Source organism: Theropithecus gelada, chromosome 3 (assembly GCF_003255815.1).
Source record: "Theropithecus gelada isolate Dixy chromosome 3, Tgel_1.0, whole genome shotgun sequence".
Lineage (NCBI taxonomy): Eukaryota > Metazoa > Chordata > Mammalia > Primates > Cercopithecidae > Theropithecus > Theropithecus gelada.
The window spans coordinates 159052059-159071118 of NC_037670.1; the positions used below are offsets into that span (position 1 = coordinate 159052059).

Here is a 19060-nt window from a genome sequence, read left to right on the forward strand (position 1 = left end):
CTCACCAAGTTACAATTGTATTAAATCAAAAAGCAAGGAGGTAGATCACTAACGTGAAAATTTTAAAATTTGAGGCTATCTTACTGGAAAAAGAGATGATTTAATATTAACTACTAATAATGCAGTTCATCCAGCAGGCTTTTTAACGGGGGATCCAAACTTAAAACGAGAGCATGCATGTTTCAATCTAATTAATTACCATACCAAAGTTCAAGCAGACTTAGGAAAAACTCCCTTCAAGACAGGAGGGCACTGATTCATAGGTGGATCCTCCCAGGTGATTAAAAAAAACCATAATAGGTATTCAGTGATTAATGGAAAGACGCTTGCAAAGTAAAACCAGGAAAGTGGCCTGATAATTGGTCTGCCCAAGGGTGTGAACTGTTTGCACTCAGCCAAGCTTTAGGACATTTACAAAACCAAGAAAACACTCTCTGTACTGACTCTAAGTATGCCTTTGGGGTGGCACACACATTTGGAAAAACTGGGATGGAGAGGGGTCTTATCAATAGTAGAGGCCAAGATTTAGTTCAAATAGAACTGATGCTCGTGTCCTCAACAATCTCCAGCTGCCAGAAGTGACAGCTATTGTACATGTCCCAGGGGACCAAAAGGACTTGCCTTTCACAAGTCAAGGAAATAATCCTGCAGATCAAATAGCAAAACAAGTTGCCATTTCTTCCATTTAACTCCATGCCTTCCTTCTCCTACTGCAACCCCCGTTTTCTCTTCCATTGAAAAAAAGAAGTTGATAAGAATAGGAGCTAAACAAAATGCAGAAAGGAAATGGATATTACCAGACCAAAGGGGAATGTTGTCAAAACCTCTCATGAGGGAAATCTGTCTCAATTATGTCAAGGCACCCATTGGGGACCCCAAGCAATGTGCGATGCAGTTCTCCGGGTTTATGGGTGTATAGGAATTTACACCCAGAACAAACAAGGTATAAATAGTTGCTTAATATGTAAAAAAACTAATAAGCAGGTTCTAAGTAAATGGCCCTTTGGAAGAAGATATCCGGGGCTGAGACCATTTCAAAGTGTTCAGATTGATTACACTGAAATGCCTCCAATTGGTCGGTGTACTTATTAGTAATAATAGACCACTGTACCCACTGGGTAGAGGCAATCCCCTTCTCACGTGCAACTGCCAGCAATGTAGTTAAAGCATTAAGTGATAACATCGCACCCAGATTTGGACTAATAGAAAATATTGATTCAGATAATGGAACCCATTTCACTGTGCATGTCACTAAGAAGTGAGCCCAGGCACTAGAAATGCATTGGGAATACCATACCCCTTGGCATCCATCTTCCTCAGGAAGCCTAGAGTGGATGAATCAGACTCTAAAAAACCACTGAAGTTAGCTTTAGAAACTCGATTGCCATGGATTGAATGTCTTTCTGTTGCTTGTTAAGAATCCGGACTGCCCCTCGGAGAGATATTGGCCTGTCACCTTATGAAATGTTCTGTGGAATTCCCTACTTACACTCCACTGCTGACAGCGCTACGTTTGAAACAAAGGATCAGTTCCTCAAAAATTATATGCTTGTTCTATCCTCTACCTTCTCTTCCATTAAGACTGAAGGTCTCCTAGCACAGGCGTCACCCCTGGAGTTTCCAGAACATCAGCATCGGCCTGGAGACCACGTTCTCATCCAAGGTAGAAGGAAAGGAAGCTCGAACCAGCCTGGGAAGGACCCTATCTAGTGCTCCTAACTACTGAGACGCAGTCCGGACAGCAGAAAGAGGAAGGACTCATCACACCTGAGTCAAGAAGGTGCCACCACCTCCACAGTCATGAACTGTCTCTCCAGGTCCAACCCCCACCAAATTAACTCTAAAAAGAGCTTAATAATCACTTGTTTATTCTCTCTATTTTTTTTCAACAGAAGGTCATCTTGTCATCAGTATAACTCAGGCTAGTCATTTTTTAACCCTTCTGTTCGATGCCTATTCAGTCATCCGTGTGGAGAGGAGCAGGCTCAAAGGAAGCTATCCCATGTTGATAAGTGTCCATGTCCATACCACAAAACATCAAGCAAGTATAAGTATGGAGATCTAAAAGTCCCTGTGGTGACTGGGCAGATGTTTGGTGGACTACTAAGTACAAAGGGTGGACAGCCGAGCCCCCTGCTTCAAATAAGTTATGAGGACTGAAACAAAAAACTCCGATTAGTCTGTGGTCCCACCCCACCAAATTGTAAGCCATTACACTGTAACTCCTTGTGGCTGATTATAAATAATCCCCAGACCATGACCGACAGCCATGTATATTCGAACAGTATGGGTTAGGAACAGATGTTGAAGGACAGATCCATTTCTTAGAGAGATGGATGTGAGAATGAAATATGATACTACTCATTCATTTTTCTTCTACAAACTAATTTTCTCTCAATTTTTTATGTATTTATTTTTAACAAAGTAAAGCATCTTATGGACATATATTCATCAGATTTGAAAAATGAGAGTTTCTTAACGGTGCAAAACCAGGAACAGATTCGTAAGTTCATGAAGCTAGAAAGGAGCTAATCAAAGTTCTTATGAAACCTGGGGTTGATTTAGAATAGCCAACATTCAGCCAGGCGAGGTGGCTCACACCTGTAATCCCCGCACTTTGAGAGGCCAAGGCAGGCAGATCGCAAGGTCAGCAGATTGAGACCATCCTGGCCAACATGGTGAAACCCCGTCTCTAATAAAATACAATAATTAGCGGAGTGTGGTGGTATGCACCTGTAGTCCTAGCTACTCGGGAGCCTGAGGCAGGAGAATCACTTGAACCCGGGAGGCAGAGGTTGTAGTGAGCCAAGATTGTGCAACAGCACTCCAGCCTGGGTGACAGAGACTCTACCTTTAAAAAAAAAATTAGCCAAAATTCCCTGTAACCAATCGCCTCAAGAGGTGGAATCTATTCCCTTACTCCTTGGCCCTTTTCTGGCCTTGAGACTTGCTTTGATCAATAGAAGGTGACAGAAGTGACACTGTTCACATTCCGAGAGTAGGCCTCCTACAATGCCACTACCTGTGAACAAGTCCAAGTTACCCTCATGGAAAACGAAAAACATGTGAAGAGGGGTCCCTGCCTTCCCTGTCATCCCGGTCCACCCCACTGAAGCCCACAGAGGTGAGGAAACCCAGCTGACACCACGTGGTTCTGAGACTGGCTTATCAGCTGCTTCCTGCCCAAACTGCCAGCTCACAAAATCACCAGCAAATAAATGGTTGCTGTTATAACCAGTTGGTTTGTTACACGAAAACAGCTAATCGATATACCTTCTTAACCTCAATTATATAAAAAAGATCTCCCTCCTCACCGATTCATAGTTAAGTGGTTCTCCAAGGAATATTATTATGAATAATACAAATTTCTTTTTTCTGTGCATCATGTAAAAATGGTCAGAATCAAACTGGAGTCACTAATGTTAAAAAACAAACAACAAATACAGCTCCGAAGGCCATGAAAGGAGGGTTCTAATGGTCGTACAACTGAAAACCAAAATTACCACGAAAGACTGCAAAAACCGCAACCTTGAACAAAGGCCATTGCAACTGAACACAAAACATACTCCACAAGGACCTGTGCCAACAACTGCCTCTCAAACCTCAAACTAACACTTTCATGATTGATCTTTGTAGCCAAAGCTAATTATTTCAAAGCAATTAGATAATCCTGATTTTTTTCTTGAAAACTTTTGTCTTCCTTTATTTCCCCAAATATATACATAGTTTACTGCCGCATGCGTATTCCCATTGCAGTGCTCTACTCCCAGAGAAATATTTTTCTTTTAGGGACCTCTCTCTGTTATTTAGCTTGACGGTCACTAAGCATTTACTATTTCAACAATACTAGCCCTGCATGTCATCCAGTATCCACTGGGAAAATAAGGAGCCCCATGTGCAGATCCAGGAGACTTTGTGGCCACCAGATGATGAGGCATGCGTGTATTTACGTATCTATTTCTGGGACGGAGTCTCTCTCTGTCGCCCAGCCTGGAGTGCAGTGGCACGATCTTGGCTCACCGCAATCTTCCCCTCCCAGATTCAAGTGATTCTCAGGTCCCCCAAGCAGATGGGACCACAGCTATGTGCCAGCATGCCTGGCTAATTTTTGGATTTTAGCAGAGACAGGGTTTCACCATGTTGGCCAGGCTGGTTTCAAACCCTGGAGCTCAAGTGATCCACCTTCCTCAGCCTCCCAAAGTGCTGGGATTACAGGCGTGAGCCACCATGCCCGGCCCATGCATGTATTATTAATGTTGAAGTAGATAATTTCAAAAACATCAACGAAGTGTAAGATCTTTCACTCATAGGTGCAAAATATCATGCCAATTGCCCTCTATGAGCTGTCATAAGCCATAGCCTAGAGGTTCAAGTCCATTTCAATTTTCAGCCAAACCCAACTCATAAACAAGAACGCAAAGAAGACAGAAAAACCCACTACCCGCAAGCCGAAGCTGACGCTGTGATGTGGCCCTGGCCTGTCACGGCATGTTACAGCATGGCCCAGGCCTGTATCATGTTCCCTAGATTGCTGACTACCAACTAGTTACAGCTGACTCTAATCAGCCCAGGATTTGACCATCTCTGCATTGAACCTGGAATTGCTACTTTTAAAATGGAAACACTGTTTCTCACCTCTCCTCCCTAGACTCCATTTCACAGAGGAAAGCATCACAGGGAGAGAAAGCCGCTGTTTTTTCTTCCTTCTTTGCTTTGCTTTGTCTCTTTCTTTTCTCTGTCTCTCTCTCTTCTCTCTCTTTTTCGTTCTTTCTCTTTTTTTGAGATAGGGTCTCACTCTCTCGCCCAGGCTGGAGTGCAGTGGCACGATCGGCTCACTGCAACCTCCGCCTCCCAGGTTCAAGCAATTCTCCTGTTTCAGCCTCCCAAGTAGCTGGGATTACAGACATGTGCCACCGTGCCTGGCTAATTTTTGTAGTTTTAGTAGAGAGGGTTTTACTGTGTTGGCCAGGCTTCTTTCCCTCCCTCCCCCAACTCTTCTTTCCTTCCTTTCTCTCTCCCTGCCTACTTTCCAACTTTTGGGGGTGTTGAATTTGTTGAGTCATGGCGAACAAGCAGAAACTCCAATGATACTGTTACCGAACAGAGAACTCTACACAAAGTTGACGTGATTAATAATTCATTCACATAATCCTCATTCTCACGAAAGCCTGGAATGGATTTCCTGTTTGCTTATGGCAGGAAAGCTACTGTGGCCAGGCTCCAACTCCTCCCACTGTAGATAACACCAGCCTTCATAAGCAGCACGTAGCCGGGGTGGTAGCTCACGCCTGTAATCCCAGCACTTTGGAAGGCCGAGGTGGGCAGATCACCTGAGGTCAGGGGTTTGAGACCAGCCTGTCTCTACTAACAATATAAAAATTACCTAGAAGTCGCAGTGGGCGCCTGTAATCCCAGCTACTCGGGAGGCTGACGCAGGAGAATTGCTTGAACCCAGGAGACGGAGGCTGCAGTGAGCCGAGATCGCACCACTGCACTCTACCCTCGGCGACACAGCAAGACTGTCTCAAAAACAACAACAAAAAGCAGGACGTGAGACTTCTACCTGCTCACTCAGAATCATTTCTGCACCAACCATGGCCACCTTTGTGGAGCTCAGTACCAAAGCCAAGATGCCCATTGTGGGCCTGGGCACTTGGAAGGTAAATATGCAAATCTTTGCACAGCCTTCTTCCCTGGAGGGGCCTTTGGGTGTTTTCTCTTTCTGCATTCAGCCAGGAAAGCCTGGAGGTCGGGCAGGGGTTTGGAGAGGTGAGATTCAGTCCTGGAGCCGAGACTCAGCTTGCTTTCTTTTCTCAGAGCTCATTCAGGCTGCAAAGCTCCAAGGCTGGCTTTCCCAGCAGTGCTGAGAGCTTCTCTAGCAAGTATCAAAGTTCAAGCAGCTGTTGGACCTAAAATTGTTTTCCAGGGCAGTTTCTCTCTCTGGCTCTAGGAGACAATTGGGCTCAACATTTCCCCAGAGTCTTGGCTGTGGCTTTGTTGTGGGCCGGGTGGTTGCAGAGATGATGCAGACCCCCAAGTCCTTGGCATCCCTTTGCAGCTCAGGGTGTGGGACTTGGGCTAGCAGAATCCATATGACCTGGGAGCTTGTTAGAAATGCAGAACTGGCCGGGTGTGGTGGCTCATGCCTGTAATCCCAGCACTTTGGGAGACCCAGACAGGAGGATTGCTTGAGCCCAGGAGTTGGAGACCAGTCTGGGCAGCATGGTAAGACCCCATTTCTACAAAAAATAAATAAATTAGCTGGGCATGGTGGGACACACCTGTAGTCCCAGCCACTTGGGAGGCTGAGGTGGAGATTGAGTGTTGAGCCTGAGAGGTCAAGGCTGCAGTGAGCAGTGATTGTGCCACTGTCCTCCAGTTTCGGCAACAGAGTGAGATCCAAGAAAGAAAGAGAGAAAGAGAGAGAGAGAAAACGCAGAGTCTCAGGCTCCACACCAGGCTACTGATGGGCGTCTGCACTTTTACAAGATCCCCAGGTGGTTCCTGTACACACTGAAATCTGCAACGTGCTGGGGCTGCCGAGAGCCTGGGCTGAGAGTCCTGAGCTACACTTGGCTGTGTTAATGTCAGCTGGCAAAACGGCGTAAGGCACATCCAGGACTCAGTGAGGCAGGTTCCTGAGCCTCTCTTAGGCTAAGTTTGAAGTTGTTCCATCACCACCTCACTCTGCCTTCTTTGCCATTTCCATCCATGATGGCACTACCCTAACTAGCGACCAGAAGCAGTCTTTGGAATTCCTCTTCTCTCCTATCCCTCATGGCTAATGCCTGTGCTGAGTCTTCTGCCTCTGGCTCTTTCCTTCTGTGCACCCTGATGTTTCCCCTCTCTTGTGCCGAGCTGGAGGGTAGGACACTCTGTTGCCACACTGGGTCATTCTCAGGATACATTCTAGGTGTATCTGGACGAACAGATCACTTCCAGCTTGATTCATGCACAGCGTCTCTTGTTCAATAGCAAGATTTGCCCAAAATCAGAGCTTCAATCCTATATAAATGGAACACAAAATCACTTCCAGAACTCTAGGGAATCTGCTCACCCTGGGTAAGTTTACCAGACAGTTTCACAATTTTGGAATTGAATGTAAGAATTACGAAACAAGCCATCTTCAACACGTGGAGACGATAGACTAAAGGATTATGAACTTGGCAGTGGAGGTGAAGGATGGTGTAGTGTAGCGGTGGGGGACACAGGGGTGTTTCTGGATGCCTGGCAGCAGCCTGTTTCTTGTTCAGGTGGTAGGGCAGCTGTGCATCTATATATTGTGTTCTTTTCAATGTTTGTTATCTCACAGTAGAAGATGTTTTAAAGACTATTTTGTGAGAGATCTAGTTTTAAGTGCTTTTTGCCCCCATCATGGCTTGGTTAGGTTAGAACAAATATGTGATAATTCTATTTCCTTTCTTTTCTTTCCTTCCCTTCTTTCTCTCCCTCTCTCTTGTTCTCCCTCCCTCCCTCTTTCTTCTTATAGGAATGGAAAACAAACTCTATTCCTATAAGGTTTTCTATTTCTCCTTTCTTTCTGAAAGGATCCTTGTATAATGAATGGCCTCTACTGAGACTTACTGTGTGTCAGGTGATGTGCTTAACTTAACATTCATTGCAGCGTGTCATCACCACAAAGGCCTCATGAGGCTGGTGCTATGTTTTTTTTTTTTTTTTTCCATTTTGCAGACAAGGTTTAGAGAGATGGAATCAACTACTTAGACCTACACACCCAGTAAGTGTTGGAATCCGGATTGATGCTGTAATGACCATTATCCAGATCCTTATCACCATTTGGGGATATTGTCTGAAAATTCCTCTGGGTTTTTTATAGTCAAGCTTTCATCTGGGTCTTCAGGAAGTTGCAGTGGAGCCATCTGCACTCCCCGACACACCTGAAGACATTTCAGGACTAACCTGGTTGAAAGGGAACTGACTTTAACTAGGACAGGACATAGGACATAATCATAATAAAGTGTGTATCCTCCCGGATATCCTCCCGGATATCGCCTGGCAAAGGAGACCCCAGTGAGGCCTTGGTTTGGAGAAACTGGGCCATGTGGGGCAGCTTGTTGAAGGTGGTCTGGGGACAAGACAACATGTTGGTTGCTGAATGTGGTATATTTCCAGCTACTGGGGAGGTGGGAGGATTGCTTGAACCTGGGAGTGTGAGGCCAGCCTGGGCAACATGGCAACTCCCCATCGCTTAAAAAAAAAAAAACATGTGTGATGGGCTTTTCTTTTGCTTTTCAGTCTCCTCTCGGCAAAGTGAAAGAAGCGGTGAAGGTGGCCATTGATGCAGGATATCGCCACATTGACTGTGCCTATGCCTATGAGAATGAACATGAGGTGGGGGAAGCCATCCAAGAGAAGATCCAAGAGCAGGCTGTGAAGCGGGAGGACCTGTTCATCGTCAGCAAGGTGTACATGGCGCATTGGGTGGGAGGCCTTCACTTGAAGGCAGGCAGAAGTATCTGGGTCGGGTCGGCAGCGAGATCTCTGTCAGCCTTTTCTATATGTAGCCCTTTTCATCCCTGCCTTGATAACATCCGTGGATACAATTCTATCCATACTCCAAGCCGCTATTGATCATTGAACATGTCGTTGCTGCGCCACCTGCCTGCGGGTTGGTTTTCCCACAGTGGGCTTGTCTCCATGGAGCCCTGCACTGCCCTGGGCCTCCGTGTTCCCCATCAGAGGGATCCACCATCTGCCCAGAGGCAGTCAGAGGCCAAGGGTACAGGCAGGGCTTGATGTGTGGTCTCCCTGTCAGCACTGTGGACATGCGACTATGTCCCTGAGGCTGTCAGCCAGAGGGCATTTTGGAAACAGTAGGAGCATTTTTCTATTGTCACATATGATTTTCTTCATTAAATCTATCGAAAGGTGAGGTACACAATGTTTTAAAAAAGAAGGGGGTGTTGGGTGTGAGGGGGTTGAGAATCACTGGATTTACATTATACACAACTTGCGAGAAAACACTAGTTCTAGGTACTTGGATATTGCATACATCTGGTGGGACATATAGACCCCACTGTGTAGCAGCCAAGTGTGGATAAAGCCCTTATAAAGTTATCATTTGGGGCCTGACAGGCTTGATAAGGGACCTATCAGATAGGTCAGATAAAGGACCATCTTTCTCGAAGGCCTAAGAATGCTTGACATTTAAAAGTTACACACAAGTCCTACTCTCAGAGAGCCCACAGTTGAGGAAGAGACTGAGACAGGTAAACATTTCAAATCTGTGGCCACATTTACTTAAATGATCTGAGAGACATATAGAGTACTAGGAGAGTTGAAAAAGTAAATTGGTTTTAACACTTAAGACATGTCATTGACGTGCTGAGCCCTGGTGATCTTCCACACTGTGTCGTAGATCTTAATCAGCTTTGTTATAAATGGCCTGTGCCAGGTTAGATCAGGGTGCAAATCAAAAGGCAAAGACAATGGGTATAATGTGGCCCTTCCTTTTCTCAGTATTAACAGCTCACTGTTGCACTCTTTGCAGTTGGGGCCCACTTTCTTTGAGAGACCGCTTGTGAGGAAAGCCTTTGAGAAGACCCTCAAGGACCTGAAGCTGAGCTATCTGGACGTCTATCTTATTCACTGGCCACAGGGATTCAAGGTTTGAGTGACTCCCTTTCTCAGCCTCTAGTTTCTGAGCAGGTGTCAGAAAATACTAGCTGCACTAGGGCTGGGGGGTGGTATGGACTGGAGCAAGAGACCTTGTAGTTCATAATTGGGAGTGTCAGGTGGTCAGGAAGAGACCTTGGAGCAGAAAGACGCTGGCATGGAAGGGAGGCTGAGGCCATGTGTGCTGCTGAGGTGGCCACATGCCTGCGTTTTCTTGCAGTTATGTCTGAGAGAAGCCATGATTTCTGGCAGCCCAGACAAGTTGCAACTGCCCTATCACCTTTGTCTTGATTTCGTGCCCCACAGTTGCCCTCCCAGGAAATCCCTTGGATTACACTTTCATAACTATATTCCAGGGCCTAATTATCTTATTAAGCAAAGCACACCCCGGGAGTGGCATCTTGGAGAAAAGCCCAAGTGCGGTGATGTTGGAAGGAAGCCAATAGTCATCGCGGCTCCCATTGCCTGGGGCTCTGCTCTAGCTGCTCCTGAGGGGTGGGAGAGACAAATTTCCAGCTCTCTCCCCTCCTGACCAGCGGGAGTGCTGATGGCCTGCCATCCCTCATTCCATGTCTCTTCTAGAAGCTGCAAGGATGGAAGCTGGCCAATATCTTCCCCAGAAAACCACACCCTGGAGATCTAATCCTTATCCAGTGATACTGAAATGAAAGTTTGCCTTTGGGTGTACACAGGATCTAGGTGTATGAGGTGAATGTCTATGGTGATAAAGGTGGCTTCTGGAATGTACTAACTGCAGATCTTAACGTCAATCCAGTGGTTTCTAAAATATATGGATTAATATGCTATAGTAGATATAGAGATTTTATTTAAACTCACATACTTGTAGCATGTACTGCAGAGTCTGAAAAACTGGTGTGCACATGTGGTATTTAGCAAGAGTCAGGACCCTGAAACCTTGTTTAACAGAACCAAGTGCCGTGATGCAGATTCCAGTAAACTTTTCATTCTGTATTTACAGTCTGGGGATAACATTTTTCCCAAAGATGATAAAGGTAATATCATCGGTGGAAAAGCAACGTTCTTGGATGCCTGGGAGGTAGGTTCCAGCTTCCTCTACGTGTGCTGGGAGAGAAATCTTCAGTTATCCATGAGACTTCCCGTTGATATGAAAGAGGCCGTGTGCCTGATGCTTTCTAATTTCATCATTGTGATTCTCTAGCTCTTCTAATATCTTCCTCATCACCTTTGGCTTTTGGGTGCATCTGATACTATTTAGATTTCAAGTCTAGAACTGAGTCTTCCAATAAGACTGGAAATACAATGTACCCCACTTTGGGGAACACACATGCTGTTCACAAACCAGGGCGAGCCATTTGAAACAGGAGGTTTGGGCCTGGGTTTGCTCATAGCAGCTGAGTAACCTAGGGTCAGTTTTGTAACTCTTTTAGTGCTGAGTTTTCTTTTCTTAAAAAAGAAGTCTTATAACACATACTACTAATATATATTTTTGAGGGTACAATAAAGATTAAGATGGTTTACATGCCAGAAACATTAGTCACAGTAGCCATTTAATCATCTAAACCTATAAGACAGGGTTAACATCCACCTTTATAAATAATGACATTTGAAGCCTAGATTGATTGGTGACTTGCGCAGGTCATGTCACAATGTGTGTGGCAGAGCTGGGATTGGACCTAGACTCATCTGAGTCACAAGTCCAACCACCAAAGCCATCAGCGTGGTGCTTGGCAGGCAGTGAACACAAATCCAGAAATCAGGGAGCCTGAGTGCCCTGCTTCCCAGATCACATCATGACCTGTTTCACATCATTCACATTCAAAGTGAATTAGGGATCAGTGTTTTCTCTGATCGTTTTTTATTATACCAGTCTATCCTTTTGCAAATGCTAGTAGAGAACAAAGTGGAGGAATGAGTTATAAATGAACACTGGCATATGACTCCAAGAGTTAATGGTGTCATAGTGGCAGCTGTCTGTGTAGGGATGCATGTAGTTGCGAGTTTGTATTGTGTTTTACAAGGGAAAATATATTAAGCCTCACCTTTCTGAAATGCTTAGAATTGACAAGATTCAATTAAATGTAGCTTTTTCTGTGTATTGTTGGTCCAAAAACATTAATCCACAAACACAACATTCTTTTTTTAAAGACAGACTCTCACTTTGTCACCCAGGCTGGAGTGCAGTGGCTTCATCTTGGCTCACTGCAACATCCCTCTATCGAGTTAAAGCCATTCTCCTGCCTTAGCCTCCTGAGTAGCTGGGACTGCACGTGCATACAACCACGCTCGGCTAACTTTTGTATTTTTAGTAGTGACAGGGTTTCACCGTATTAGCCAGACTGGTCTCGAACTCCTGACCTCAGGGGATCCACCCATCTCGGCTTCCCAGAGTACTCGGATTACAGGTGTGAGCCACTGCACCTGGCAGTTTGCCTTACATTTGATCAGTTTTTTTGCCTTAGCTCCTATGATGATATTAAGTATGGCAAGTATGTAAGTGTAGCCTGCGTCTCACAGTGCTGTTTTCTGAATGAATACAGGAATGACTGTTAAATAAAACATTTGAAAGCCATGAAAAGATATCAGTGATCAAGGTCACAGGCTCTGATTTGAAACAAGCAGGCTTGAATATGAAAGCACTGGATGTTTCTGTAGACCCACAGCCAGTTCAGTAGAAACCTCATTGACCACCCTGAAGCAGACGGGAGGAAAAAGTATAAAGATGTCAAGTTCGAAGACAGGCAAACTAACCTGACCTATGATGTACAATAGCTTTTAAATTATCTAATTGCTCCATCGGCAGTTTGAGGGAACCTTAAGATTTCATAGCTTTTAAACTCTTCTCCTCAACTGAGTAACTTCCTCTACGCTAGTGGTCTCAATGTTGGCTGAGCATTAGAATCACCTGAGGAGTTTACAAATCCCAATGTCTAGGCTACAACTCAGATAAAATCTGTAACAAACTCCGGGGGGTGAAACCCAGCCACCGATATTACTTTTATTTTTGTTTGTTTTAATTTAGAGAGTCTTGTCCTATTGCCTAGGCTGCGGTACAGTGGCAAGATCATAGCACAGTGCAGCCTCGGACTCCTGGGCTCAAGCAATCCTCCCAAGTAGCTGGGATCAGAGGCACATGCGACCACATCCAGCTAATTAAAAAAAATTTTTCTGGTAGACACAGAGTCTTGCTATGTTGCCCAGGATGGTCTCGAACACCTGGCCTCAAGCAATCCTCCTGTCTCAGGCTCTGATAATGTGTATCAGAAAGATATATGTTATTAGTATGCATTATAAGACTTTAAGAAGAGAATATGAAGGTCTACAAGAGTTAAAAAACTTACCCTAGGTTGCTGAAACCCAGGCCCAAACCCCCTGTTCCAATCCTATCCCAAAGTGCTGAGATTACAGTCATGAGCCACTGCATCCACCGGTAGTTTTTAAACTTCTCTGGTGATTCCAAGTTGCAGCCAAAGTTGAGAAGGGCTGGATAAAGAGTTCCCTGAACAAGTCATGTTCATCCCTGCCTCTGAGCTTTGCTATTGCCTTCCTGTCTCATAGGCTCATGTTTTTCCCCTCTTTTCTCTCTCTCTCTGTTTTTGTTTGTTTGTTTGTTTTTTGTTTTTAGGCTCACTTTAAACTCTACCTGAAGGTCTGCCCTGACAGCTGCAGGCTGTGTGAATCTCTTCCTTCTCTGCCCTTTCTGACTCTGTCTATGCCACGGTCATGTTATCTGAGGTAACCTCGGGGTCATGGTTAATGGCTCCACAGAAGGGAACCCTAACAGTTTAATTGGACTATGAGAATCCCAGAAGAAGGAAGCACATTGTATACTTTTACATCCTGACAACTTCTGGAACATGCAATAGATGGCTAATAAATACATGTTGCATTGGAGGCTGCTGCTAACATATATGATATCTTTGGGCAAGTTTGGAAAATGCCCAATATAGGCTAAAAGTTATACAAAGATTCCCTTCCTTGGGGGTCCCTGTAGTTTCTGTACCGGGAAGCATGGCTGGATATGCAGACGGTGGGTCAGGTTTCAGCCCCACACAACCCCTTGCCCAGGTGCCCCTGCCAGGGCATAATCTATACGCATGACCTTCCTGCAAACCCAAGCACGGTTGATGTGGGAGAAAGTGACTCAGGACCCACAAGTGAGGCTTCTCCACATGCTGCAGCCTCTTCCTGACTAACACAGCTTGCCCAGGTTTGGGTGTACAATGCGCACACAGCAGTAGCTACCCACTGTCATTTGGATTCATTAAAAATAAAATCATCTCATAAGTTTGCAAATGTTCATTTTTTATTTTTTTATTTTTTGCATTACAAAACTTTCATATTTCCCCTGTGTACAGAAGTATAATTTTGAGTGTGTTTCTTTATGTGTAAGGTGAGGGTGGCAAGAATATAAAATCTTTACCTGTTACTCCTAGTTTTTCTTGGGCTGAGGAGGGGCAGTAGTACTGGAACATTCACTGATGGGCACCCAGGCCCTGGACTGAAATTTCCTGTGAATGCCTCGGCTAACCCTGTTGTTCTGGATCCTTTAGCAATCTCTGACCCAGGGAGGACTAAGGGAAGCCAGGGTCCCTGTAGTCCCTCTGGGGCTGCCCAAAAGGTCTTCCTTTCTATGACAGGCCATGGAGGAGCTGGTGGATGAGGGGCTGGTGAAAGCCCTTGGCATCTCCAATTTCAACCACTTCCAGATTGAGAAGCTCTTGAACAAACCTGGACTGAAATATAAACCAGTGACTAACCAGGTAAATTCTGTTTAGTATAAGGGTAAATAAAGGTCTTGCCCTATTACTTCTTAAACATTGGGAGGAATGTTCAATGCTATGTATGCCCCGAGTGTCACCTCAGGGGTCAGTGATCAGGACACTTGTGGGAGGTGTGAGGCTGATCTCATGGATTTTTTAGCAAGAATCTCAGTGGGTAGATGTTTGGTCTTTGCTTGGTGGTCTTTGGGTGTCTGTGTAGAACTCCCTATGACCAACTCAAAAAGCCAGCCAGCTTTCCCCGTGATGAGGATTGTTTGCTGTTGCAGGTTGAGTGTCACCCGTACCTCACGCAGGAGAAACTGATCCAGTATTGCCACTCCAAGGGCATCACCGTTACAGCCTACAGCCCGCTGGGCTCTCCGGATAGACCTTGGTGAGGCTTCCAAGCAGTGGATCCTTCTCTTGATAATCTTAAAAACATTATTTTATATTTGGTAAATATTGGTATGAGACCATAAGTCACTGGTAAGGTAATGCATTTGGTACAACCAAATGGGAAGACGGTGGTAAAAAATGGGAATTGAAAAGCCACAACAACAGCAACAACAAAAACATGGGCGACGTGTTTGACCCTCTGGGAATATTTCCAGTTCAGCCACCCAAGGATGAACCAGGCTTTGCAAAACGCTGAGGCTTCAGAGCCCGGGGGAAGGACCCAAGCTTCCAGGTCCTCCTGCCTGTCTCCCAGATGGAGAGGCTCTGATGATCAGTCTTGAGACCCTCATTGGTGTGGTGTCCATCTGTACATGGTAGCCATGGTGATTGTTCACATCAGCATCTTTCTGCCTCTAGGGCCAAGCCAGAGGACCCTTCCCTGCTGGAGGATCCCAAGATTAAGGAGATTGCTGCAAAGCACAAGAAAACCACAGCCCAGGTACCATATTTTTATTTTTCTTGTTATCCAACAAGTCTTTTTTCCAGTCTCATGTTTCATTTCTTGTGTTGTCCTCAACTAACTCTTTAAAGGGGAAGAACACAGGAGCTGAAGCCATCTAAAGTGTTTCCTTCGAAGTCTGTTGGAACCTCCAGGAAACACAAGAGCCGTCACTGAAACAAAGATAGCTTCTGCCTCACAGCTTCCTGTTAAGCCCTACAGCCAAGTCGCAAAGCATGGCTTTGAAGTCTAGGGATATAGGTGCAGATGCCACCTCCACCTCTGATCAGCCTTACGACCTAAACTGCTTTCTTTATTCCTAAAAAATGAAGATCACAGAGTTGTCCCTAAGGAGAAGGGAGAGAATGAAGCGAGGGGCTGACACAAATCTAATAGCTCAAAGGGCTCAGTCAGTATCAGCGATTGTACCTGAAGCCACAGTGAGCTGCAGAGATGTTTTATTCTTCCGTTCCATAAAAGGAGGGGTCCTTGTAGCTGAGTGGAAACATGATGTCCCCTTTCCGCACAGGTTCTGATCCGTTTCCATATCCAGAGGAATGTGATTGTGATCCCCAAGTCTGTGACACCAGCACGCATTGTTGAGAACATTCAGGTAAGATCCCGGCTGGTCGGCCCTGGTACTTCTCAGTGGGGTGGGGCAGAGGCAGACCCTCTCACCAGGATTCTCACCTCATTCCTCCACTGTCTTTGGCCCCCTCCGTTCCCACCACCCTATCATTTTCCAGTATAGGGTGCTAGGCTCAATATACCTGAGATGAATGACCCATGGGCTTAGGACATGCTGGGGACGGTGCCTGCTGAAGCCCTGTCAGGTGTGAGCACAGCTGTGCCTCACACCACTGAGAAGACCCTCAGTTGCCCCTGAGCAGCTAAGCCCTGGGCCACCACATGAGCAGACTGTCCTGGCCTCCCTGCTCATCTTCTGGCAGCAGAGGAGGTGTGAACTGTCCTTGGAGAACTGTCTTCTAGAAGGGCGCATCATGGAGCACAGGGCCTGTGCACACCTGGGGCTTAGTGCCTGTGAGCCTGGTCTCCCTCCCCTAGAACACTGAGCACTACAAATACTGTGGTCTTTGTGTAGGACCTAATTTAGAGAAAAATTTGCATCCCGTGGACATAATGGGAAAAACACCTGTGACCAGTTTGTGCTGCTAGAACTCCCTGCTAGAATGGCTGACAGTCTCCAGTCACAGCAGTAATGGCCTTACTGATGATGTACTGGAACTCCTATCTTTCCAGGTCTTTGACTTTAAATTGAGTGATGAGGAGATGGCAACCATCCTCACCTTCAACAGAAACTGGAGGGCCTGCACCGGGTTGCAGTAAGTTGCATGGAGTTAACTAGGAGCATTGCCAGGAGATTTTCTAAACTGGTAGAGAGTTAGCTGAAAGGACTAGAAGGCTGCTGGGACTACTTGTGTCTTCAAATACAATTTTGGGGCAGTTTTGTAAGTAAAAATTGGGGTGCCTGGGAATCACTGCGAGGGACACATCTCTAATTGCTGCTCATTGTCTGAACTTCTGGATGTAGAGCTAGAATTGTAACAGAAGGTGTGTTGTCAATAGGCAGAAGGTGAGCATTCATTTATTCCTACATTCAATAAATATCTAGTGGTCCTCTATGTGCCAGGCATTTTCTAGGTGCTTGGGTTATCATACTATGCAAAGCTGCTGCCTCCACATGCTTAGGGAGGGAGGGAAGAAGACAGAACAGAAATAAATCAACTCAAAATACATGTGACAGACAGTAACAAATGCTAGACAGAAAAATAAAGTAGGGCAAAGTGGATAGGAAGTGGTGGGTGGTAGTGGGACGGATCCTTTATACAGGGTGGGTCAAGGGAGGCTTTGCTGTGAAGGATATGCCATATGCATATTTGGGGAAAGAGCATTCTTGGAATTGATAACAGCAGGTGCCAAGGCCCTGAGGTGGGATTGTGTTTAGAGCATTCAAGGAAGAAGGCCAGGGAGGCTGGATTAAATAATCTCCAAATGCCTCTTAAAGGAGGTGGTGGTAACTCTACTTTAAATGTCAGATAAGTGGTTGAAAGAAAGTTTTCACTCTGGCTAGGTGGGAATCCTAAATCATCTCTTTACAATCAATACTTTCTGATTAATGTATCTAATGAAATATATCAAAGAGAGTTGTCTGGCATTTATTACTTCGAGGTCTGTAATTCAATGACAATTTGAATTTCTTCCAATGTTTCTATAGCCAAAATGATTTTTCAGCTTTTAAAAATGGTTTCAGTATCTCAAGCACAGCTTGCTTGTCGTGATATTCCATATCTATTCTGCCCACCTTTAGTATCACAGAAGCCTTTCCTCATCTTATAATGGCTTATTTTTATCAGTGTTTAACAAAGTAGCAGCTGCTTAGTGTAAAAAGGCAGGGTGAACATAAAATGGGACTCTCCCCCAAACTGAATGGCTGACCTTCCAATGAACATCATATCCAGTGGAGGCAATGGGTTGGTGGCTCAGGAGTAAGTGCACCTGGCCTCAGATCCAACACTAACCCTGGTTTCTTAGCTGTGTGACGTTGGGTAAATTTCCTAGTTTTTCTTAGTTGGTTTCTTTACCTATAAAGTAGGATGATAATACTCATCTCGGCTAACATCCATTGAACCTTCGCTGAGAATGTGCCAGGGTCCTGAGCCCTTTGCCAGTGCTATTATCTCATTTAATACTCATAACAAACCCCAAGCTGTCAATTCTGCCGTTGTTTCCTACCTCAGCATGTTGTGACAGTGGATTGGGACAAGACTTGTCAGTTGCCTCACCTGACACCAGGCTAACCATGAGTTGTCATTCTGAGTTGTTTCCCGTGCCCTGGTCACTGTCTGTCCTCCTTCCTAGCAAAGCCCTCGTATCAGTTTGAGGGAAGGTCAAGGTGTGAGCACCCTTCTTATATTCTTGCAGGGAGGAGGCTGAGAGAGCACAGATATGATAGAGTCCACCAAAGAAGAATGCCTTCTCAACCAGAGTTTTTGCTTTGATGGAACAGAGTTTCTCTCTTTTCTTGTTTCTGCAGATCCTCTCATTTGGAGGACTACCCCTACCATGCAGAATATTGAGGTTGAATCTCCTGGAGACATTACACAGGGAATTCTCTTTCTTCGCTGAAGTGTGACTATCTCCACTCACGTCCTATTTTAGCCAAGCTTATCTGAGATCACAGTGAACTTCATCCTGCTGTAGACCAGAATCGAGGTGCTGTTTTAGACATGTATTTCTGTATGTGCAACTAGGATCAGAATATCACAGAAAAACATGGCTTGAATAAGCAGATGACAATTTTTTCCACTTCTCTGATCTGAACAAATGTTTGTTAAGCACAAGAAATTCTGCCAACACTGAGGATGTAAAGATCAATAATAAAAAATAATGATGGTAACCAAGATGGATTGAGAGTGGACTATGTTCCCATACCATGTGAAGTGTTTTCCTGTGGGGGAAGTCACTGAATCCTCAAAATAACCCCACTGAGGTAGGTCCTCTTAACATCTTAGGAGGGAGAGAGGAGGAACTTGTCAAGGCCACTCCGGTAGTAAGTGACTGAACCAAGTTTGAAAGGCAGGCAGGCTCTGGGAGAGCTCACAGCGATCGATGGTCATCCTCTTCCTCCTGAGTCTTTTCCTGCCACCTTTCCTCCTTGCCTGTCTCCACTCATTCCCTGTCTTGCTCTCCCACCTTGTCTTCAATACACCATCATGCCAAAGAGTCAATGGCACAGCCTGCAAACTCCACAAAGATGCTACTGTTC

At 45.3% G+C, this 19060-nt stretch overlaps 1 protein-coding gene across 1 annotated transcript; it reads left to right on the plus strand.

The window, feature by feature from the left end:
• The first annotated feature begins 5276 nt into the window (after nucleotides 1-5276).
• On the plus strand, nucleotides 5277-18695 carry LOC112621549 (aldo-keto reductase family 1 member B10-like). Its single transcript, XM_025381025.1, has 10 exons — nucleotides 5277-5660; nucleotides 8257-8424; nucleotides 9512-9628; nucleotides 10616-10693; nucleotides 14256-14378; nucleotides 14666-14772; nucleotides 15192-15273; nucleotides 15803-15886; nucleotides 16534-16616; nucleotides 18329-18695. The coding sequence occupies exons 1-10, from the start codon at nucleotides 5595-5597 to the stop codon at nucleotides 18369-18371; spliced, it is 951 nt and encodes a 316-aa protein (XP_025236810.1). The 5' UTR covers nucleotides 5277-5594; the 3' UTR covers nucleotides 18372-18695.
• Nucleotides 18696-19060: the final 365 nt, after the last annotated feature.

What these genes read in the sequence shown, in the direction of transcription:
- LOC112621549 (XM_025381025.1), top strand. Translation starts at nt 5,595, where the DNA reads ATGGCCACCTTTGTGGAGCTCAGTACCAAAGCCAAGATGCCCATTGTG. An exon ending in ACCTGTTCATCGTCAGCAAG is followed by an intron (nt 8,425 to 9,511) that starts GTGTACATGGCG and finishes CACTCTTTGCAG; the next exon opens with TTGGGGCCCACTTTCTTTGA. An exon ending in ACTGGCCACAGGGATTCAAG is followed by an intron (nt 9,629 to 10,615) that starts GTTTGAGTGACT and finishes CTGTATTTACAG; the next exon opens with TCTGGGGATAACATTTTTCC.